We start from the raw sequence: 24,376 nt of genomic DNA, 5'->3' as shown, positions 1-24,376 counted from the left end.
TAGTGCCCACAAACGTAGAGGGAGTGAGGAAAAACGGAGGGGTGGCTTGCCAGAGGCCTGGAGAACTGTCACTACCCTTGTGCAGCCAGTTATTGCCCTGGCGATGCACTTTTGCAGCTCCTCCAAGACCAAGGAGGGGGGTTCCAGCTAAAGCTGGGAGTTGGGCGAAGAGGAGGGCAGAGACCTGCGATAGGAAACATGGGGAGTCAGAGGTCAAAGGTGAAGGAGCCTAGCTGGTGATTGGTTGGATTTGTACGGGAGTCTTTTCTGACTGTCGGAAAAAGACACACACAATACCAGCGATGTCCAGAAGGCAGTGGAATCTAGGTGGTGGGGAATCGTTTGCCTCTTTGGATAAAGTCTGTCACATCAGGCCCTTGGGAGGCTCATCCTAAGAGCTGACGGGTCACAACTTCAACTTCACAAGTGAAACTGTGGCATTTCAGTACCAGTAACGTGGCATAGAACACAGTTTGGGGGGCCTTAAATAGGTATTCCAAGTAGTCTGGCTCTGGAGCACTGGCTGTGCTTCTTCTCAGAGGTGGGAAGGGTAATATGGAACTAAATAAGATGTGCACCTGCCACTGTGCTGGGTATTTTATGTATCATGAGCTTTAGTGCTTCCAGAAGCTTCCAAAGGGCCACTCCGAAGTGCTCTAAATAGATTGCTTTGGTCAGTTTATCTGAAATGGCTATAATTCCTAACAGATAACTTTAACATTCTTTTACAATTAAATAAATATAATAATTACAGTATTTAATTATATTGCAGGAAGTGTGGATAATAGCAGAAAAGAAAAAACTGTACAACCCAACTCCACATCACAGCCGATGTTACTTTGGCATGTTTCTCTACTGTCCATTTTCTGACTGCCTCTGTATGGTATAAATATAGTTTTGTATTCAACATCACAAACTTTAGTGTTTATCTGAAGTCTTCATAACTATGATTTTGAATTGATGGTATTTTGATTTCTTGGGGATTTTTAATGTGGGAGCATTTGGGGTTCTCAAATACTTATTACACGTAGAGTTTTAATTTAATGTTTTAAAGGGCCTTTTGGGCTAGACCTCAGCTGTAAAAAAAAAAAAAAAAAAAACTCAGCGGCCAAGGTTAATTTTAAAAACTACCTTTGTGTTTCCATCAACAGGGATCTACCGCACAGAGAAGGATAAAGGCACTCTGTATGAGCTTACGTTCAAAGGGGAGCAGAAGCATGAATTCAGGCGACTTGTCTTGTTTCGACCCTTTGGCCCTATCATGAAAGTAAAACAAGAAAAGCTCAACATGGGCAACACACTCATCAACGTTATCGTGCCACTGGCAAAGCGGGTAGACAAGTTCCGGCAGTTCATGCACAACTTCAGGTCGGTTGGTACATGTTTACCTTCCTCAGTGTGGCATGTGTTAAAATGCTGGTATCATTTCCTGTCATCGCGCTTGTTTCCCCAGCCAAGTACAAAGGCCCCTTTCTCTTCTGTTCAACTGTTTCCTTCATGTGAAATTATCCTTTGCCTTTCCCTAAAGCAACTAGAAAACTGCCAGACAAGCAGATTTACCTTCCGAAGCAAAAATTCTGGAGGGTGGCTTCTCACCAGGATCTGCAGAAATGGCCTGATGCCTACTGTGTCCAAGGCTAGCTTGGGTTTAGGGTCGGGTTTGAGATACGGCACAGGCCACGCTGCCTCATCAGTGGAGGGAGGCCTCTCCCTGACTCTGGAAGGCCAGCGCCCCCATCGCCTGTGGACTTGGCTGGAGGATGTGTGCCCTCAGCTGCCCAAGGTCTGCATGGGCTGTCCTGCTCCTGCAGCTGCTAGGATTGATTGAATAAGCATCCATTTTTTACTCAAACCTACATCTCAGAGATTAAATTTCGAATTATACCAAGAAGTTTCCAAGTACACACTTTTATAGCTGCTCAAGAAGAGGGGTTTATTTTTTTATGATTTTTTAATTTATTCATCTGAGAAAGAGAGAGCACGAGATGTGGGGAGAGGGAGAACCAGATCGTCTGCTGAGCCCGGGAGCCCAACACGGAGCTCCATCCCAGGGCCCTGGGATCATGACCTCAACTGAAGGCAAACGCTTAACTGACTGAGCCACCCAGGCATCTTGTGAGGGTTTGTTTTCAGATGCAGTAATGTAGTTTTTACATGTGTATCTTGAAACCCTTTATGTGCGGTATCAGCTTTTATAAGCTATCATGGCTAACATTCGTATCACCGGTCACTGGTGTAGCTAGGTAAGCTAACTTACCTAGCTAGCTTATTATAAAGATAAAAGTTATATATGTCTAATTATAAATCTTGAAAGATAACTTATTTTTATGTTTTTTAAATATTTTATTTATTTATTAGAGTGAGTGCACATAAATGAGGGGAGAGATAGTGAGAGAGGGAGAAGCAGACTCCTTGCTGACCTGTAAATCATGGCCCTGAAATCATGACCTGAGCTGAAATCAAAAGTTGGATGCTTAATGGACTGAGGCACCCAGGCGCCCTTCACATTTGCTTTTAATCTTTTATCATTAAATTCACATTGTAAAAAGCCAGTAATGCTGTGTAAGGGTGTGGGTTGATACTTCTCAAAATTTTAGGTGATGAATGCAGTCTTTTTAAGATTTTTACATTTGAAGGGGAACTCTTATCTAAATAAATTTTAGGGGATCCCTGGGTGGCGCAGCGGTTTGGCGCCTGCCTTTGGGCCAGGGCATGATCCTGGAGACCCGGGATCAAATCCCACGTCAGGCTCCCGGTGCATGGAGCCTGCTTCTCCCTCTGCCTGTGTCTCTGCCTCTCTCTCTCTCTCTCTCTCTCTCTGTGTGACTATCATAAATAAATAAAAATTAAAAAAATAAAAAATAAAATCTTTATAAATAAATAAATAAATAAATAAATAAATAAATAAATAAATAAATTTTAGGGCCAGAATCCAATAGTCTTAGAAGAGACCTTTGGCAGTCACCTGGTCTGTTCCTCCCTTAGTTCAGGATCCCTCCAGAGCATCCTTGACGTTCAGTACTCTGTACAACACGTGTGCATGTGTGCCAGGTAACTGCCTCCTTCACTGGGCAGGCTGCTCTGTTGTTGAACAACTCCAGATAGAAAACTTGCTATTCTTTGGATCTGTCGTCCACCTCCCTATAATTCATACCCAGTGGGTCTAGTTCTAGCCTCTAAGGAAATGACTGAACAAATCCATTGCCTCTTGGACATCATAGCCTCTCGACCAATAAAGACAGCCATCACAATGCCCATTGTCTTTCCTTCCCCAGGTTCAGGAGTTGGGCCTTATATTGTGACATCATGCAAAGTAGGGCAGGCTGATCTTGTCATCTGTTCCCAGTTTGTAGATGCTCTGTTGGGCACCATCACTCCAGTGTCGACAGTGTCCTCTAGCTCCAGTAGTGAAGTGTGTCTGTGGAACTTTGGCTTCTTGCAGAATTCCTTTGGTGTCTCTGTGTCCCCTGCCTTCTCTTTGGGATGGCAGGGTGCTGCTGGTTGATCAAGCATGATTTCCCAAGAAGGACTAAACCTGTGGTCGGCACTAGGCGTTAAGTCAAAGCATTGCTTCCAGCGGTAGGTAGGCCCATTTCTAGTTTGTAGTAAGTTTCTTTGGCTAGGAAGCTGCCTAGAGCTTGCCAGATTAAGGGCCAGGAGATTTGCATCAGCTGGTCATGAAGACCAGTCACTGAGCCTGCTGGGCTTGTCAAGGTCGTGCTCACACTGAAGCAGTGTCTGCCTGGTCCTTTGTAGGGCTCTGCGGCCCCAGGGTAGCAGGATTCTCTAGGTTATATATGATTGGCTATTGCCTTAGTGTCATGAGGATTGCATGTATTTAACAATAGGACTAAAACTAGAGGGGAAATATTGTTGAGAAAGGTAAAATGGGGGTACCTGGGTGGCTCAGTGGTTGAGTGTCTGCCTTTGGCTCAGGTCGTGATCCTGGGATTGAGTCCTACGTGGGGATCCCTGTGAGGAGCCTGTTCTCCCTCTGCCTATGTCTCTGATCTCTCTGTCTCATGAATAAATAAAATCTTAAAAAAAAAAAAAAGAAAAGAAAAAGGTAAAATGACTAGCTTGCCAGTCTCCAAAATTCAGATGGTGAAATGAAATGTAATGTTAGTTAATGTTTTAAAAACCAGTAAAATGTCTGCTGTGGCACAGAGGCAGGAGAAGGTGGGTGGGAAGGTTTACTACTTAGGTAGGATATTTGGAAGGTCTATGTGTGCCCGACACTCGACCAGGCATAGGGGCAAGGAGATGAGTTCTAGAGGTGGTGTCTGTATTCGTGTGGACTTAAAGCTCCTGGAACAGAGCTGGGAGCTGCAGCAGAAGTAAAAGTAAGGGGCAATGGGTCACAAAGAAAGCTACTCAGGACAGAGGACACTGGAGCAGAAGCTGGTGGGGAGTCTGTATGCTAGGGGTTTCTGAGTGTGTTGGGTCTCTGCAAAAATGGAATAAGAAAGGGTATGCAAACCTGAGAGGATTTAATTCTGTGGCATTTCACATCAGCCAGCAGAGAACGGACTGTTCAGTGTATGGCAACTCATCAAACAGCAGAAAATATTAAATTCTTACTGCATACCAAAACTCAGAGTAAACGCTGGTCCATTAAATAATTAAATAGAATTAATACAAACCTAAAAGTATTGGAAAAAATACAAGGGGCTATTATTAAATATTTGACCTTGTCTTTATGAAATCCCTTCTTTTACAAGATTAGCAGATATTAACTCTGGCTGGGACCGCAAATGGCATGATGAATGACTTTTGTTTTCTTCTTTTGAATTCTGTTTTGTAAATTTTTATGTAGTTGCCATATGTTTTATGTTTTGTTTAAAAATTCAACAGAAGATATTTTTGGCCACTATAATTTAAATGCGGATTTTTAATTTGTGAAAGAGATGTATAGCTTTATACAATATTTAAATAATACAGAACACAAGGAATGAATTATTTAAAAATCCACTCCTTGCCCTGCCTCCCCAAATTAGCCATTTTTAACATTAATTGAACTGTATCATAGGTACTTTTCTTTGAATATATGCAGATAGAAGAATAACTTGCTAGCTAGAAATTCTTTAATACAACATGAGTTATACTAGATACTGTTTTTAATTGAAGAACTACATTTTTACCTGACTCAATTTATAGAAGTGAATCTGAAGTATAATCTGAAGAAATTGCTGATCTTTAAGAAAACATTTCTCTACTGTGAGAGATAGTATAAGTTCTGAAGAGATCCTTCTAAGATTACCTTTTTTGAGAGAGAAAGCACGCACAAAGTGCATGGGGAGGAGATGCAGAGGGAGGGAGACTCCTAAGCAGCTCTGTGCCCAGTGTGGAGCCCAGTGCATGGGGCTCAGTCTTACAACCCTGAGATCATGACTTGAGCCTAAACCAAGAGTTGGATGCTTCCCCAGATGAGCCACCCAGGTGCCTCTGAGATCCCTCTAAAATTAAAAAAAAAGATTTTGCATAACAGGAAATATTGGAATTATTGTGTATTTTTTGCTGCATATTCTCACTTTAGACTGGATTGAGAGAAAAGTCACCCCAAGAAGAGGAAGTCAGCACAGTCATTCTTTCTCCCTCTCCTGCCTACCATCCTCCAGGGTGTTGGCTGTCTACTACTTTTACCCTGTCAGGGTTGCAGCCTTTGTGTTCTGCTCTGTGGCTTCAGAGTCTGTATGTACATTGCATAGACCCATCAGCAGCCCTCTGACAACAGTGGCTGCAGCCCAGAGGTCTTGCATGGTTAGAGTCCATGGAGAAAATTTTTTTTAATAATAAATTTGTTTTTTATTGGTGTTCAATTTGCCAACATACAGAATAACACCCAGTGCTCATCCCGTCAAGTGCCCCCCTTAGTGCCCGCCAACCAGTCACTCCCACCCCCCACCCTCCTCCCCTTCCACCACCCCTAGTTCATTTCCCAGAGTTAGGAGTCTTCCATGTTCTGTCTCCCTTTCTGATATTTCCTACCCATTTCTTCTCCTTTCCCCTCTATTCCCTTTCACTATTATTTATATTCCCCAAATGAATGAGAAATTTTTTTCAAGAAGGGTCGTGAGTGCTTGAGAGTGGAGCGTCTACTCACAATCATTTTGATTTAAGGACAACTTGGTGGGCTTACCATTCTTGGGCACACTTTCTTTCCTGGGAGTTTGGAGACATTCTTCTGGCATCTGATGATGCCATAGAGAAATGTGAGGACAAGTTTACTTGGTCTCTCTCGAGAATGACTGGCTTTTGCCTGAGTGCCTGAAGAATTCCTCCGAGTGTTGAATCATAGTAGCTTCATCAGGATATGTCTCATCACCGTGTCTGTTGTTCTCGCTCATATTTTTCCTATACTTAATTGAATTTTCTATTTTGCTTTGTGGATTCTTTCATGTCAGGAAAATTTTTTTGTGTTTTAATTATGCATTAGCTTCTATTTCTTAATGCCTACTCTTTTAGCTGCTCTCACATAAGGCTTTTCTTGAGATGAGCAATTTGGTTTTCAGATGCATCTATTCTGTCCCATGCTGTGTTTAGTTTAGTACTTCTGTGTGTTTGGGCTGCCACCTTATTTTCTCAGCACAGAGTGTGCCTTTTAATCTTTTTTTTTGTCATTTTTTCTTGGATTTTTTTTATTGAATTCATATTTTTATTAAGGAAGTGTGAAATGTATAAGATATTTTCTTCTGTTTGAATTGTATTTTCTTTCAGACTGGGTTTTTCATTTACTGTTGAATGCTATTGCTTTCTTACTTCTTTCTTCCTTTAGTTTTGATACTGTTCTTGAGACATGGTTGCTGTGAGGTAGCTCTGTATCTTCCTTCTGCCTGGCGCACAGAGGGCTACTCAGACTGTTCCCTCTGACCTTGTAGGGGATGGATTCTCCCTGGCTGCCTTCCTGTCTTGATGGAGAACTGTCTGTGTCCCACTCCTGGCTGTATTCTGAGGGCAGGGGATTTATTGTTCTATTCACTTTATTTATAGTCTCCAGGAACAGAGGGAGGAGAGCAGGAACTCAGTGGAGGCTTTGTGTGACCTTCATTGGAGGTTCCTAATTCCCGTGGCTTTTCTGCACCCTGGCATGGATGTGCGCTGTGCTAGGCTCGCTCTGTCTAGTGGTGGATGAGTCTTTGTCCTGAGGAGAGGATGATTTGGCTCTCACAACTGGCCCTCAGTGAAGGACTGAGGCCTGAAACATCAATCAGCCTCATGAATTTACTTCTCTTACCTGTACCTGTTGTCTTCAGCAGCTCATTCCACCCCCACAAATCAAAAAGAGGAAAGAAGATAAGGTTTTGGCCTTTTGTTTAATGATTGGCTGTGTGTGTGTGTGTGTGTGTGTGTGTGTTGCAAAAGGTACATAGAAGATGCTTCAACTGAGTGTCAGCATCGCCCATCCCTTCTCCTCTTTCTGCTCTTAAGAAGGATCTTGATAAAAAATAAAATAAAAATTAAAAAAAAGGATCTTGATTATGATCATCTTTTTTCCTTTGCTTCTGCCCACCCCCTATTATTTGCAGGGGTTCGTTCATAAACTATAATGAGGATAGTCCTACTGTCCCTCTCTACTTCCCACATAAAGTGAAGAGACCACATGCTCCACTGTGGTTCTTCCTTCAGGATCCTGAATTGGGATTTGGGCCCTGTCTCCCCCAGACCAGCCGTTCCCCTGGGCCACGTTCTCTCTGCCTGGGTGGCTTCGCCCAGTCTCCTGGAGGGAGTGACTGGAGGTGGGAGCCACATGAGGCAAAAATACAATCTTCTGTGTCTTCCACTGTCTTCTTGTCTTCCATGTGAAGATTTTATGTGCTGTTTGTTGGTCATTTATTAGTAGCAAGACTTGCCATTTGCCACTATTTTTGGTACAGAGTTTGAATGATCAGTTTGAGATTAATGTATTTAAAACATTATCCTTCCAGTGCATGTCCTTTAAAATGTAGACACTCTTTGTCCTGATGGCATTTGAATGAGGGATTTTTTACAAGTTGCTTTATATAGCTGGCTTTAGTATTTCCTGTAAATTCAAAGTACCTTCCAGATGGGTCCTCTTGCAGCTCTGCACTGGTTATTACAGATAGATTTAGGGTTTTGTTTTATTTTTCACTTCAGCATCAGTTTGCTAACTATTCACCTACAAAGGAGCCAAATGGCTAGGAATTATAACAAATATGCTTTCTTAGACAATAGAAATAGATGTAGAACCTGGAATTCCCCAGAGAGAATGGCCTCCTAGGGAAGACTAGGTCAGAGAAATCAGCTTACTTAGGTGATGGCTAGGCATGGGTACAATCTGCAGAAAACCAAAGACCAAGTTTTTATATTCCAGAACTGTGTCAGGGCCAGGCCCTGGGGATGGAATTGATTCCTGGGTACATGGAGTATATGGACTAAGATATTTATTCTCATTATTATTTGAGTCATCTTAACTAATCCTAAAAATTGTGTCAGGACGCCTGGATGGCTTAGCGGTTGAGCGTCTGCCTTTGGCTCAGGGCGTGATCCCGGGGTCCTGGGATCAAGTCCCACATCGGGCTCCCTGCATGGAGCCTGCTTCTCCCTCTGCCTGTGTCTCTGCCTCTCTCTCTATCTCTCTGTCTCTCATGAATAAATAAATAAAATCTTTAAAAAAATTATTTGTGTCCATAGAAAAATACCAATTTAACAAAACCATTTTTATAAAGGTCACTAACAAAGACACTTACCAACAATGCAGAATGGAGGACAGGTAAACCTGGAAGCCAGGACTAAGGGGTAACCATTGCAGATTGTCAAAAATGCCAGCTCTGAACTTCCTGGCAGACAAAGGGACAAGGGGAAGACTCGGGCTGGTTTATTTCAGCCTTCAGTAAGGAAAAGAAGACGAGGGGATCGCTGGGTGGCACAGCGGTTTGGCGCCTGCCTTTGGCCCAGGGCACGATCCTGGAGGCCCGGGATCGAATCCCGCGTCAGGCTCCCGGTGCATGGAGCCTGCTTCTCCTTCTGTCTGTGTCTCTGCCTCTCTCTCTCTGTGTGTGTGACTGTCATAAATCAATTTAAAAAAAAGGAAAAGAAGGCGAAAAGCTTTCTCCCAGCACTAGACCTGAAAGGCCTTTATTGGAGAGGTAGAGGGCATTAAATAAGAGGTAATCCTAAGATTTACAGGAAATAACAAAGCTAAAGCTTCCATATTGTCCTCTCCGGGAGCAGGAAGGCAGCTGGCAGGAGCAGCCTGGAGCTCTGGTCTGGCTACTGTGGGGGGTACTTTGTGGTGCCATCGTTGTTCATGGACAAGAGATGGCTTTTTCAAAACTCTGGCAGGCCGGATCTCTGTGCTGTGTGTGGTCCTGGCCCGTGGGGGCACCCTCAGTCCCCAGGAGCCATGTCATCTCCCGTGAATGCCCCATGGACCTCTGGTGGGTCTAGAGGACCATCATTCAGACCCCTTTACCTGTGGCCAGAAATAGGAGTGCATCCGGGTGAGCTTGCTTAAAATCGAGCCTTGTTTTGATGCTCCCCTTTTGCCCAACAGCATATTAACTTAAATCTACCCCCTCCTCTCCTATTCTACTTCTTCTTTTTTTTTTTTTTAATCACCTAATTTGCCTTTGAAACTATTCTCACCTTTGCTTTTCTGGCTGTCTGGTTTCCCTTGGTTTCGGTGTTGTAGGTCTCAAGCAAGTCAGTTGTTTCCTGGTGTAGTTTGTGATAGCAGGAAGAAACCCATAATAACAAAGCTATAGATTGCCTCTGTGTCCTTATCTCTGAGCCTCTCCCCCCCTCCCAAAAAAAGATTTTTATGCAAATGATGTTTTTATGATTTCTAGAGTCTTTCCCAGTTCAAGTTTGCTTGATTTTTATTTTGACTACTTCCAGCTGGTCTGTGAACCCTTTTTCATGTTGCTAGGATTCTCCTCAGACTTTGGTAGTTAATTTTGTTTTAATGTTCTTCCTTTCCTTCTTCTGACTTTTCTCTCATCCCTCCCAACGCATTTATGATATTTTCAGACAGGATCAGGGACATCTTTTACTTAAATTTTCTTTAGTGATATTTTAATCCCTTTTCTGCCTAGAACTGTTGAGATGTTTCTGGAGATTTCTGAATTTTTTTATAAAACAATGACTATGGATTGCAGAGACTGAACTGAGTCCTGAGGATAGGGCTAAACTGGCATAACAGGAAGGCCTCAGGTCATCATCACATAGAGCATTGTGGTTGAGATAGGGCCCTGGTTGTCTGTTTTTCAAAAGGAAAACTAATGTAGTTTCCACAGTATCTTTCTCCCTCCCACTCAGGCCCTTCTTCCTCTCCCGCATCTGTGCTTCTTTAGCCAAGAAAACCCTTTCTCTGCTTCTCTCACCTGTATGGAGCCTACTCACCTGTTAGGGCTCAGCTTGGGTACTCCCTCTTCCTTGAGACCCCTCTCCCTCCTCTCAAATCTTCCCAGTCTCTAGGCTTGATACACCTCTGGATCTTTGCTGCAGATAATCTATCTGTCCTTACTTTCTTTAGCTGTCCATTCCTTCCAGTACACTGGTCCCTGAGGCAGGTAGGGTGACCAGTTGTACCAGTTTGCTTGGGACTGAAAAGTTTCCTGGGATACCAGTGCTAAAACTTGGAGAATCTCAGGCTGACCTAGGTGGTTGGTCCCCCTCACAGGGACCATAAATAATTATATTTTAAAGTCTTTTTTTTTTAAGATTTTATTTATTTATTCATGAAAGACACACACAGAAAGAGAGAGAGGCAGAGACACAGGCAGAGGGAGAAGTAGGCTCCATGCTGGGAGCCTGATGTGGGACTCAATCCTGGGTCTCCAGGATCACACCCTGGGCCAAAGGCAGACGCCAAACCGCTGAGCCACCCAGGGATCCCCAAAATCTTATTCCAATAAGAGTACTGCATTGTACCACAAAGTTGCTCAGTAAATATATTTGAATCTGTGTTTCCATAGGCCGCTTAGCCCAAGGTATAAAAACAGCTACTGCTAATTATATAAAAATACAAATTTCCAGGGCACCTGGGTGGCTCAGTAGTTGAGTGTCTGCCTTCCGTTCAGGGGTCCATTCCCAGGGTCCTGGGATCAAGTCCTGCATCAGGCTCTCTGCACGGAGCCTGCTTCTCCCTCTGCCTATGTCTCTGCCTCTCTCTGTGTCTCTCATGAATAAAATCTTAAAACACAATTTTCTTTCTCTGTCTCTGTCACCTTCTGTGGCAAGACGTCCAGCCTTTTGTGCTCTCCTGGTCTTTCTAGGAATCCTCAGGAATGTTTCACATATGCTCAAATACAAGTTCAGCTTCCACTGACTAGCCCAGGCATCAGCTGCCTGATGCCCACACACTGCTTCTGACAACAGCCAAAGTCATTGGCACTTGCTAATGCCACAGAGGCTGCCAGTGCTGCGTGCACGGTGCCAACACCACCACATTAACTCCCCAGAGGTCCTGGCTGGAGCTCCTAATACCCCCTCATAATCATGTTTTCTGTAAAGAGAGCCTTTCTGTGTTTTCTGCAGCCCCATTTCTCTCTAGAACTTCCCCGTGAGTCCATAGGAGCCAACTATAGAGCAGGACAAATCCTGAGGATGTGTGTTTTCAGAGTCTTGCACCCCTCTGACAACTCTGGTGTTTTACTGAACCTGATTCTTCCGTAAGATAGTAGTTCTGGCCAGCGTGGGTATTTTGTACCCTCTGCCCTGGCACATTTGGTAAGGTCTGGAGACCTTTTTGCTTGTCACAACTGAGTGGGGCCTCGGGAGTGTTACTGACATTCAGCAGGTAGAGGCCAGAGATGCTGCAAGACATCCTGCAATGTGCAGTACAGCTCCTCCCACAGTAGGGAATTCTCTGGTCCAAAATGTCAGTGGTATGAGGTTGAGAAACCCTACTTTAGGATGTGTTTTCTCCCTGAGAGTCCAGCGCTTCCTCCAAATAGGCCTTGGGTTCCCCCAGCCCCAAGTCCACCAGATGGCTCAGTCCCATCTGACTGGTCCCATCAAGAATGCAAGTTAAACAGTCCTTCCCCATGGGCAGTTTACATTTGGAGTGTTGTTGAGGCTTCTTCCATCCTCCTCCAGGTCACACAAACCCATCCAGCTCTAGAGTCCTAGACAGGCAAGACCCAAAGCTGTGAGATTTCGTAAGTACGTCCTTCACCCTGCTAAGGTAACCTGAGGTATACAAGTACTAGGCTGGTCCTTAGGAAGCCTGGATCACGTGCCTGGCTACCTCCACAGCTCGGGCAGATCACGGGAGCTTCTTTCCATATCTCTGGACGGAGTGTGTAAACAATGGTCAAGTAGCTCTTTCCACAGTGCATTTGTCCGGCTTAGCAACAGAACTCAAAGACCATTATATGCTTTCTGTCTCTTGAGAAATAAAAATACAACTGTAAAAGTCACTGCTATACATGTTTTCTGACTGGAAATATATCTTAATTAGTCCCTGTATTCTGTGGCACAGTATCCTCAGGGGGAAGGAACTGTTTGTTTTCCCAGAAAAAAAAAATATCTTAAAAAGACAAAGTCTTTGTGGGTTGCTATTTTGTTTTGTTGATGGTTCCTTTTGCTGTGCAAAAGCTTTTTATTTTGTTGAAGTCCCAATGGTTTAATTTTGCTTTTGTTTCCGTGGTCTCAGGAGACATATCTAGAAAAATGTTTCTATGGGCAGTACCAAAGAAATTGCCACCTGTGTTTTCTTCTAGGAATTTTATGGTTTCAGGTGTCAACGTTTAGGTCTTTCATCCATTTTGAGTATACTTTTGTGTGTGGTGTAAAAAAGTGGTCCAGTTTAATTCTTCTGCATGTGGCTGGTCCAGTTTTCTCAATACCATTTGTTGAAAAGACTGTCTTTTTTCCATTAGATATTCTTTCTTGCTTTGTCAAAGATGAATTGACCATATAATCATGGTTTATTTCTGGCCTCTATTCTGTTTCATTGATCTATGGGTTTGCTTTTGTGCCAGGGCCATACTGTTTTGATGATCACAGCTTTGTAGTATAGCTTGAAGTCTGGAATTGTACCTCCAGCTTTGTTGTTCTTTCTCAAGATTACTTTGGCTATTTGTGGTTCCACACATATTTTAATATTATTTGTTCTAGTTTTATGAAAAATGCTCTTGGTATTTTGATAGGGATTGCATTAAATATATAGATTGCTTTGGGTAGTATGGACATTTTAAGAATACTAGTTTTCTTCCTATCTGTGAGCATAGACTATCTTTCCATTTGTTTGTGTCATCTTTGATTTCTTTCTTTAATGTTTTATAGTTTTGGAAGTATAGTTCTTTCACCATCTTGGTTAAGTTTATTCCTAGATATGTATTTTTGGCACAATTGTGAATGGGTTTGTTAATTTCTCTTTCTGCTACTTCATTATAGTGTATAGAAACATGATAGATTGCTTTATATTAACTTTATATCCTGTGATTTTACTGAATTCATTTATTAGAAGATATTTGCCAAAGACATATTTCATAAGGGGTTAATACCCAAAAGACATATGGAAATTATACAACTCAACTCCAGAAAAACAAATAATCTGACCCAAAAATGGGCAGAAGACCTGCATAGACATTTTTCTAAAGAAAACATACAGATGGCCAATAGACACGTGAAAAGATGCTCAGCATCGCTAATCATCAAGGAAATGCAAATCAGCACAATGAGATATCACCTTACACCTTTAGAATGGCTAAAATAAAATACATAAGAAACAACAAGTATTGGTAAGGGTGTGGAGAAAAAGGAACCCTCGTGCACTGTTGGTGGGAATGCAAATTGGTGCAGCCACTTTGGAAAACAATATGGAGGTTCCTCCAAAACTTAAAAATAGAATTACCATATGGCCCAGTAATTCTACTTCTGGATATTTACCCAAAGAAAACAAAGATAGTAATTCAAAAAGATACGTGCACCCCTATGGTTATTGCAGCATTATTTATGATAGCCAAATTACGGAAACGACCAAATGTCCATCCATAGATGAGTGGATAAAGATGTGATATATATATGTATATATGTGTGTGTGTGTGTGTGTGTATGTATATACATATATACACACACACAATGGACTATCACTCAGCCATTAAAAAAGAATGAGATCTTGCCATTTGTAGCAACATGGATGGACCTAGAGAATGGTATGCTGAGTGAAATAAGTCAGAGAAAAATAAATACCACATGGCTTCACTCGTATGTGGAAGTAACAAAACAAATGAACAAAGAAAATCGAGACAAGCAAAAAAGCCCCAGCAGACTCTTAAATATAGAAAACAAACTGGTGGTTGCCAGAGGGGAGGTCGATGAAGAAGATGAAGTAGGTGAAGGAGATTAGGAAAACACTCATCATGATGAGTACTGAATAATGTACAGAATTGCTGGATCATTTGAAACTATATAACTATGTTAATTATACTTCAATTGAAAAAGAAGAAGAAGAAAAAAGAAGGTCTTTGTGAAGAAGAAACAGAATTTTTAGGCTTCTAGCTTGAGATGGTAGAATGACCAGGAAGGATTGTGGAGCTAATACAAAGCATCCATGTGAAATGAAGAGCTTTCCTGAAGAGTTCTTAGGAAGTTGGGTTTCCCTGAGATTCACTCCATACTCTTTGTTACAGCCCTACCATGGTTGTTACAGAGACATGCTACCAAGGGCACCTAAGTTGGCTCGAAGGAACCAGGCACAAATAATCACACCAAAACACACACATCTTCATGTGCATAGTCACCCACATACACACTCTTTCCTCGCACACTTCATTCCAGGGAATGGAGTCTAGTAAAGCTTCTTTGAAAAATACAAATATGAAAATATCATTCAGACAGGTTGGTGATGGTGTTTCCATAACACTTGTGCTTGTTCTCTTGTAGAGCATTTTTTTGTTGTTGTATTATAGGTAGTTTTAACTGTGTATGGTGGATAGAGAACTTACCAAGGGCAGAAATGTCTTATCCATTGTTTAAGACCCCTGGTAGACCATCTGGCACACAGTGTGTTGCTTGCTTGGTTATTGTCCGTTGAAGGAAGGAAGGAATAAATGAGTACAAGAAATGGAACTGTGGAGGAGCACCCCAGAACCAAGTCTGCTTTGCCTTTCTGGGAAGCCTCAGCTGAAGGAAGAGCGAAAACAGAAACTGTTTCAAATGATTTTAAAATACCAGCAAAAATGTTAATAGAAAAACAAGAATGCCTTTTATTCAGGCTCAGCAGGTAACCCTCTGCTGATTCTGGGATACATTTTTTTTTTCCAACTACACGTGCCATTTTAAACACTGTTTTGGGGGTGCTTGGTGCTGTGTGTGTGCTTTCATTCTCCCCTGGCAAAAAATTAAAGCATCATCTGGCAGGTTTGCAAAAGAGATCCTTTATGGATAGAAGATTTTGTTGTCAGTAGGTGATGAATCGATCTGCAGGGACAGGGTCCGTGAGGGAGCTCTCAGTTTGAAGCACGTTGTCACACGCTGGGCCTCTGTTCCTGATTCCTTGTCTGTGTCTAAGAGCTTTGCCATCAGGTTTCAGAGGCAGCTGTTACCTTTCTTCCACGGGAAACAAATAGATTCTCAGAACCAAGCTTGTGACGAGGATGAGCCCTGCTAACTCCAGCCTTGGGTCAGTATCATCTTCCCTGAAAGTTCTTCCCTCTGGACTTCTCTTCTTCCTCCTCTCTTCCTCTACCCTATCCATCCTTCAGGCCCTGGCCATTCCAGCTGACAGGATTTACCGTGCTGAGTTCTGTGTATTTGTTAACTGTGCCACAAGGTGTCATTATTTTATTTGAGCTCATTTTATTTCCCAAGTTTTTGGAGCACAGGAACCATATCTCCTACATCTTTGGATTTTTCCCAGCAACCCAGGTAGGCAGTCTCTCCTCTCTGATGCTGTTATAAAAAGCACTGAATAAATCTGTCTACAGTGAGAACTCAGGGACTTCTGGAAAGCTGTGATATGGACTGTGGTTTGGGAGGTTAAGGAAAGTAGTGAATATATAGAGACAAAAGGAATGAAAAAGGAAAGATGTGTAAACTGTCAAAATATCACAAAATATTATTCCACCAGTAGACTCTCTCATTAACTTGCTTTCAGAAAACTCCTGTTTAAACTATGCACACACACATATGTGCACACACATGTTCACATAAACACATGTGTATATTCACATATACATTCATATAAGCATATCTATACATGATTTTTTGCACATATTACATATGTCTATGTGGTAAACCCTCAGCAGAGTATTTTACCAGATTAGTGTATGTGTTAACTGTTCAGAGAACAGGACATGGATACATAAATCAGCTGTGGTGGAGAAAGCAGGTCTGGACCAGTCCAGAGCCAGAGGTTAGACCCCTGAAGGGCCTTCAGGGCCCCACAGCATGAGTGCCAGGCACCTGGATACTAAGTCACAGAGGAGGAATGGGGGGCAGTGAAGGTGATTGTGTCTGCTTGGGAAGGGCGAGCTGCCCTAACCTGGCTCCTGCCTCACCATCCCCTCGGGTGTAAGGAAGGGCTCTTGGAGTCCTACGCGAAACAATGTCTTCTTACCTTTGTTCATTCAGCTTTTAAGACAGTTTATGTTGGGCAGATACAAGAAAGGTCATAGATAGAGATGCTAGCCTCACCCTATCTGGATTTTAGCTTTCTTATCTGGAAAATGGAATTTCTGTCCTAAATAGACTTCTGGCAAAGAAAGGTAAGGACCCAGTGCCCTTTCCATGACACTAGGTGGCCCCATGGGCTAAACCTGTGGCAGATTGGACCCATGTCCTCTTGCACCTGTGTTTTCATGTCCTAGGCTGGCACGTTTCCATTTCATTGTCTTCTTGGTAAGACCAATACAAATGCAGGCAGTTGTGATGACGAGCCAGAAGCATCTTGGTGTCCATCTCTGCTTTTCTGGCAGTTCACTCAGTTTGCTTCAAGAACCTTCTGCACTTTACAAAATAGGTATTATTAGACCTTTTATGTTGTTGTGAAAACAGGACCAGACACATGTGTGTTTTGCTTTCTAGGGAGATGTGCATCCAACAGGATGGGAGAATTCATCTCACCGTTGTTTACTTTGGGAAGGAAGAAATGAATGAGGTCAAAGGAATACTTGAAAACACTTCCAAGTAAGTACAATGTGGAGCTGTAATGAGGAGTCATAGTAACCGACCTCAGGAGTACATGTCCAAGGCTGACACTTCTGCTTCTGTGGGTCAGATGGGCGGTCAGCTGGTCACTTGCTGAGCTAGGAGGAATTGTGTGTCCCCCATTCCCTGGGGACCACCCATCTGACACTGGTCCTTGCCGTGTTGACTTTGACAGTTGAGATGAACTGCCCTGAGGTGCAAGGGTTGGGGCACAGGCTTCTTTGGGCTTCTGTGTGACTGGGTGTTGTCTCAGTGCTGCTGATCTGGAGACTTTACGTCACAGAATGGGAATTAGGGACAGTGCATCTGTGCAATGAGCTCCGGCTGAGTGATATCCATGCTTGGGTTTCCTCCACTTAGCAAATAGTCTTACTCTTTTGACTTGCATTCATGATGCATTTTGAAAGATTAGGGGGAAGCCAGAAGTGATGGCTGGAATGGGATCCTTGATTAAACCTACTCAGTTGAATAGAAATTATTTAACCAAAAACATTAGACTCAGGGTTGTATATTTATATGCCATTGATCAGTTGCATGGGGGAGTAAATGAAAGCAGCACAGATGGATTTTCTTCGCTACCCAAATAAATTAAAAAGTATTTATTTGATAAATATCTGTGGCATTTTCTGCTAGTGAGGAAGCCCGAATGGTACCACCACTCTGCAAGGGAGCTTTGCAGGGCTTCACCTGAGCAATTAGGTGGGTAGTTTCTCTGTAAGTGAAACCTGGAGGGGCGTCAGTAGTACTCAGTGGCAGAAAAGGCCTGAAGAGATCCATATGGCCTAAATATAAACAGGGCCCCCTGTTCTGAGTTTCTGATAAATGGAAATAGGATGATAGTCAAAGGTTAAGAATATAAGATTGATTGCACTTTTGTATTTGTTTTCATACTTTGTTACTAATTTGGTATCTATGGGCATGAGATCAGAATGCTTATTAGAATTACCTAAATGTTCTAAAGCAGTCTGCTGGTCTTATTTCTCTAAAACAAAACAAAACAAAACAAAACCCAAAGTTTTTTTGGAGTGTAGGCATGCTCATTTGTTTATATATTATTTATGTCTGCTTTTGTGCTGCAACAGAATTGAGTAGTTGTGACAGAAACTATATGACTTGTAAAGCCTGAACTCTACTATCCAGTCCTTTGGAAAAGGTTGACCTCTCTGTGCTAAAGGAATATGGAATTCAGAACTTAAAACTAGCAACAGCTTAAAATCTAGGCCCCTATCAAAGGGAGATCAAAGAGAATAGAATAATTGAAAATCCTAAATGTAAGTGAAATAGAGACTCTCAAATCCAACACATTGCAAATATCCTTTTCATCTCTGCTTAGGAACGAGGAATTATTAGAATTCGTGTCCTCTGCCCAGTGGATAGGTTCCAGCATCTCTCAAAGTATCCATTCCTGGGCATGGATCTTTTTTTCATAAGTTTCCTAGATGATTCTAACATGCAACCAGGATTAAGAGTCATTGTCTGAGAAAGTAGTGGTCCACCCTGGGGGCTGCCCCATCCCGAGGCAGTTATCCAGGTGATTCTAAACTGCAATCAGAACTGAGAAATTCAGTCCTGAGTCTGAGCACTTTAAAAGATATTTTCTGATATATATAACCAGCTTGACATGAGTCTGAAGGCCAAGTGGAAGGCCAGTTTAGTGTGGTTATGGGAAATATCCTTTTTAGTGACTGGAAGATTTAGGACTCTTATTATTAAGGCATTCTTCTCTGTGTCAATTCTCAATCAGAAGGTTGCTTGCTGAGCAAAGAATGAAGAGAATCTGAACAAAAAAAGTAGAAATCATTTCAGTGGTAGGGATCGTTTACTTAATTTTGGAAAATTTCCAGAGATTAATCTACCCATAACTGAGAACTTTGTGCTGCGGTGGGCCAGTCAGTGCTTTAACTCTGGCAAAACGAACTGGAACCCCATTCTTCTGTGTCCATGTTCTCATTTGCTAACTGGGGATACGTGCAGGATATCTCTGATGCCTTGGGGGTGTCCTACCCCCTCCATGGTGTTGCTCTGACCAGAGCAGGGATGGCCCACCCTCTGCAGCCAGGCCTGACTTAACACTGCAGCCCTACCATTCCACCTTCCACATCAGTCTTCCTAATCACTTACTACCCTCACCTCCTAGCAAGACTTGCTTTAACTTGTAACCTCATCTTGATGGCTTCCAGTTCACAGCTAAACTGGGCCGGGGGGTCGGAGTGTGTGGTATTTGCCCCTTCGTCCTCACTCCCGTCATAGTCTTCCACTTGGTGTTCTCTCCATCCTCATTTCTACATACTCAGACCGTCACCCTTCCGTGCCCACCCGAGTGCCCACTCTGGAGCTCTTCCTAACCTTCAGGCTTCTCTCTGGACTCAGACGGTACTTGCTGTCAGCATCTCTTCTGTTTGTCACTTGGCATATAATTTGTCTATTCCTAACTAGGTTATAAACTGCATAGTAAGTACTACCAAATTACGTGGCTCTTTGTAAATCTAGTTTAGTGCCTTACTCAGAAAACATCCAGTGTTTGTTCATCAAGAGAAGGATAGGGGCACCTGGGTGGCAGAGCCAGTTATGCATCTGACTCTTGGTTTCAGCTTAGGTCATGACCTCAGGGTCCCGAGATCAAGCTGTGAATTGGGCTCTGTGCTCAGCGTGGAGTCTGCTTGAGATTCTCTTTCTCCCTCTCCCTCTGCCCCTCCTGCTCTTGCTGTCTCTCTTTCTCCCTAAAATAAATAAAATCTTTAAAAAAAGAGAAAGATAATACCACATACACAGTATATTTATACTCATAGTAATCTATATGAAAACTTATAAGCCCTATTTAAATGTCATTTTTATCATTCTTTTAGGGTAGCTAAACTTTTGTGCAAATGCATCTTATCTTTGAACAATAATAATAACCATTATTTACATGAATTATCTTGTTTAATACAGCAGCCTCATGAGATAGGTGTTGTTATTAATCCCATTTCATAGACAAAGAAACTGAGGCTGGAGAAGTGGTTACTCAGGCTGCCATCCCTACCACATCAGAGAGCCAGGATCTGAGCCTCAGCTGTTAACTGTCAATACTCCAGGTCTTAACATGACATCACATTTTCACTCCAGTGTAATCCCTCCTGAAACTCATAATTGTCAGTTGAAAGTCATAAGATTTAAAATCAGCCTCAATGATAATTTATTTCATCAGGATACCAGCATTGTGATTAAACTGTTCTAAGTCCAGGCAAATGTATATATGTTAAGAATATCTTTTAAAAATCTAGTTTGGCTTATGTGCAATGTTTCATTCTGTCTCTAGATTTATGTTTACTCAGTTGAGCTTTACATTTCAGTTGATGGCTGTAGATTAGTGTTTTGGAAACTGCAATTTGTGATTCATTAGAGGGTTGTGTAATAGCTTTAGTGGGTTATGTCCAGTGTTTTCAAAAGATTGAAATAAAATAGGATAGAAGATATCAGGGTGCATGCATCAGAAGTAGTAAGGATAAATATTGTTTGGTGAGAGAGAGAGAGAGAGTGTGTGTGTGTATCTACTGTGTCATGATGTATAATATATTCCTTTGTAAGGGTTGCAGTAAAAATATTTAAAAACCACTGCCATGGATAACAGTACAAATCAGTTCTCAGCATCTGATTCTTATTCCATAAGGTTTTCTGTATTAAGCTGCAGTTAATCTCAGATTAAAGCCTAGCTTAATGATTCTCAAATATAAATGTGCCTTGGAACAGCCAGGGTGCTTTTTAAAATGCAGATTCCTGGGATACAGCTTCAGAAATTCTGAGTCAGTAGCCCCGAGATGGAGAAGCTTTGTATGAGTCCCCTGAGTGATGCTGTTGGGGATGGCCCATGGCCCACACAGAGAAACACTGGCCTAGGTAGGACATTTGCTTGGAGCTATGTATCAGGAAATTTTAAAAAATTATAACAGGTAGGCAGATCGGCATGAGTTAGCATTTACCACATTGCAACTTCATCTTTGCCCAATCATAAGGACACAAAGGCATCTTTCAGAGGTATTATCTCTGAGATCAAAGTTCTAGAGATGAGACACTGCCCTGTCTTTGCAAGTATGTGACATAAGAGGGCTTTTTTCTAGATGTATTGTTGGGGACCTGCTTTGCTCTGGTGTGTGTCATCATTTCATTGCCTCTTTGAAAGGATTTGTTTGACATGTACCCTCAGGAAGATTTTATCAGGACCTCCAGAAGCATATTTGGCAGAAAGGTTTTATTCTAGTTTGTTTTCCTTCAATTTGTTTCTTAAACTTGAGCAGTATTCTTGTTTTGTTTTAATTTTTTTCTTACGTAATTTTTAGATACTCTTTCATTCGCTAAAATAAAAAAAAGCAGTACAGCAAATCCCTCCCAAGAAGATAAGGAATCTTGGACCCTGGGAGGCATCTTGTGGATTAAGGCAGCATCTCAGGCCTAAGGCCCTGCCACCTGGCATTTGCCAGAGGGGTCAAGTATGGTTCTGCTTGGTGGAGATTCTGCTCTTTGTGGAGATGTACCTGTATTAGGTATTCTAAATTGTGCCTTGGGCGATTTGAACATAGCATATATAGTATTATAATAATGTTAACTTTCCGGAGTGTGATTATTATATTATTTAATGTTATAAAGGAGAGTGCCCTGATTCTTGGGAGATACTTCTCTTCAAGGGTAGAGCTGTCGTGCTGTCTGCAACTAACTTTGAAATGGTTCCAGGCAGGCAGTCAGGCAGAATGTTGACACTTGGTAAATTTAGGTGAAAGATAATGTGGATATTTATAGTGTCTTACATTTCTGAAGGTTTGAAATGTTTCCAGATGAAAATATTGGGAAAATAGATTATGAGAAAAATTAACTGATATTGTTTATATATTGGAATATAATTCAACGGTTAAAGAAGGGTGATACCAGCAAAAATGGTAAAATAAAGACCTCTGCAAATACTCTATAATAAAGCAATGAGAAAATTGCTAAACACGGTCCAAATCAACTGTTTAAGAACCCTGAAAATTAAACAAAGCTTTCAGTAATCTGGGAAGTATTTATCCAAGAAAAATGACTGATTTTTTGTGCAGCTTTCACCTGCCTTATTCCCACCTTCTCCTTAGCTCTTCCTTCAGTAGCTTTGGAATCTCGTAGTGCACAAGCTCAGCAAGAGCCACGGCCTGGCAACCACCAGGGGCCACCGAGGCGGGAGCTCTTATAAAGTGTCATTCCCAGAAAAATGGCATGATTTGACCTGTGTGGGGTTTTCTGGAAGACTTCTCTCACAAGGTTGTCTTTATTTAACCTAACTCAGAGCTCTCTCAGTGGAAATAGCCTTTCCTCCAAAAAAACAATTATAGGAAGTCTGTCACTTTGTGGCTGCCTGAGATGATAGATAAGAGTTGGACCAAACAAAAGACTAACCAAAAAGCTTAAATTAAAGGGGGAGGCTGAGGAGCAAGAGCTCCTCTGGGCCTTTCAAAAGCTCGAATACATTCCTGGGGATCTAGAAGGCCATGTTCAGGGCTAGGGCTGTGCACAAACTTGAGAGAGACACGAGCAGGCCTTAGCTTTTCAACTCTGGCTGACCTTGAGGCTTTATGCAAGAAGGAAGTAAAGGCTAAGGAAAGTGGTCAGCTGCCTGGTTGAGTGTTTATGGCAGGCCCTTAAGGGGCCTTGGGAAAGATACACAAAATCCCTTGGCAAAGATTTGGAGACTTACTTGTTCTAGAATTTCAAGAATGTCATTTTGTCACACACAACAGAGAATACAGACTTTACAGATTTAGTTCAAGAAAGACACTAAACAAATAACAACAACAAAGAACAACAATAAACAATGAGTTGATTCTCATTTCCAGGATTGCCACATTACATTGCTGAAAAGGTTAAGTTTTAAACAAAAAGTTATGAGATATGCAAAGAAAAAGTATGGCTCATGCACAGGAAAGAAACAATTATTAGAAATTGTCCCTAACGGGACATCTGGGTGGCTCAGTCAGTTAAGTGTCTGCCTTTGGCTTGGGCCATGATCCTGGAGTCACTTGATTGAACACCACATCAAGCTCCCTGCTCTGAGGGGAGTCTGCTTCTCCCTCTCTCTCTGTTCCTCCCCCTGCTCATGCTCTCTCTTTCTCTCTCTCTCTCTCAAATAAATAAAATCTTAAAAAAAAAAAAAAAGAAAAGAAAAGAAAAGAAATTGTCCCTGAAGAAGCCCAGGTGTTGGACTTACTAGGCAAAAACTTTAAGTCAGCTATATTAAATATGTTTGAAGAATTAAAAGAAAACATATTAAAGAACTAATGAAAAGCATGAGAATCAAGTCTTGCCATATAGAACCTTGTCTTACCAAATAGAGACAGAAGTTATAAGAAAAGAACCAAATAGAAATTCTAGGGTTGAAAAGTACAGTAACTAAAGTTAAAAATTCACTAGGGGGGTGCTGAACATCTGGTTTGAACAGGCAGAGGAGGGAATCTGTGAACTTTAAGATAGGTCAATTGATATGATGAGGTTTAAGAAACAAAAAAGAAGAAAACAAAACAAAACAAAACAAAAGACAAAAAAGAAGGGGATCCCTGGGTGGCTTAGCGGTTTGGCGCCTGCCTTTGGCCCAGGGCGCGATCCTGGAGTCCCGGGATCTTGTCCCAAGTCGGGCTCCTGGCATGGAGCCTACTTCTCCCTCTGCCTGTGTCTCTGCCTCTCTCTCTCTCCATCTATGTCTATAATAAATAAATAAATAAATAAATAAATAAATAAATAAATCTTAAAAAAAAGAATGAAGAAGATGAACAAACCTCAGAGACATGTAGGATACTGTCAAACATGCCAGTATAGGCATAGTAGGAGTTCCAGAGGAGACGAGAGAGAGAAAGGGGCAGAAAAAAATATTTGAAGAAATAATGGCCCCAGATTCCCAAACTTAATGAAAAATCTGAATCTACACATCTAAAAAGCCCAACAAACTCCAAATAGAAAAATCCATAGAAATCCACAGTAAACATATCATAATCAAATAGTTAAAACACAAAGAGAGAAGACAAGAAAGAATCTTGTATGTGGTAAGAGCAAAGCACTCATTGGGACCAAGAATTCTTAATAAGATCGACAGCTGATTTCTCAAGAGAAACAACAGAGGCCAGAAAGTGGGATGGTGTATTCAGAGTGCTGGAGGAAAAACACTTAACCAAGAATTCTATATTCAGCAAAACCATCTATCATAAATGAAGAGGAAATTAAGACATCCCCAGATAAAAAAGAACTGAGAGACTCCATCACTAGC

At 41.9% G+C, this 24,376-nt stretch overlaps 1 protein-coding gene across 40 annotated transcripts in view; it reads left to right on the top strand.

The window, feature by feature from the left end:
- The window catches only part of CSGALNACT1 (chondroitin sulfate N-acetylgalactosaminyltransferase 1), a 323,911-nt gene that overhangs the window by 279,230 nt on the left and 20,305 nt on the right, over positions 1 to 24,376 (top strand). For all 40 annotated transcript variants that reach the window (XM_072763348.1, XM_072763339.1, XM_072763356.1 and 37 more), the window contains 2 exons: positions 1,152 to 1,368; positions 16,996 to 17,097. In XM_072763348.1, the coding sequence (XP_072619449.1) occupies positions 1,152 to 1,368; positions 16,996 to 17,097 (319 nt within the window). The remainder of the gene's footprint in view (positions 1 to 1,151; positions 1,369 to 16,995; positions 17,098 to 24,376) is intronic.

The sequence above is a fragment of the Vulpes vulpes genome, chromosome 7 (genome assembly GCF_048418805.1).
Source record: "Vulpes vulpes isolate BD-2025 chromosome 7, VulVul3, whole genome shotgun sequence".
NCBI lineage: Eukaryota > Metazoa > Chordata > Mammalia > Carnivora > Canidae > Vulpes > Vulpes vulpes.
Note: the sequence above shows the minus strand (reverse complement) of the source record. Positions and strands in the feature narration are given on the sequence as shown.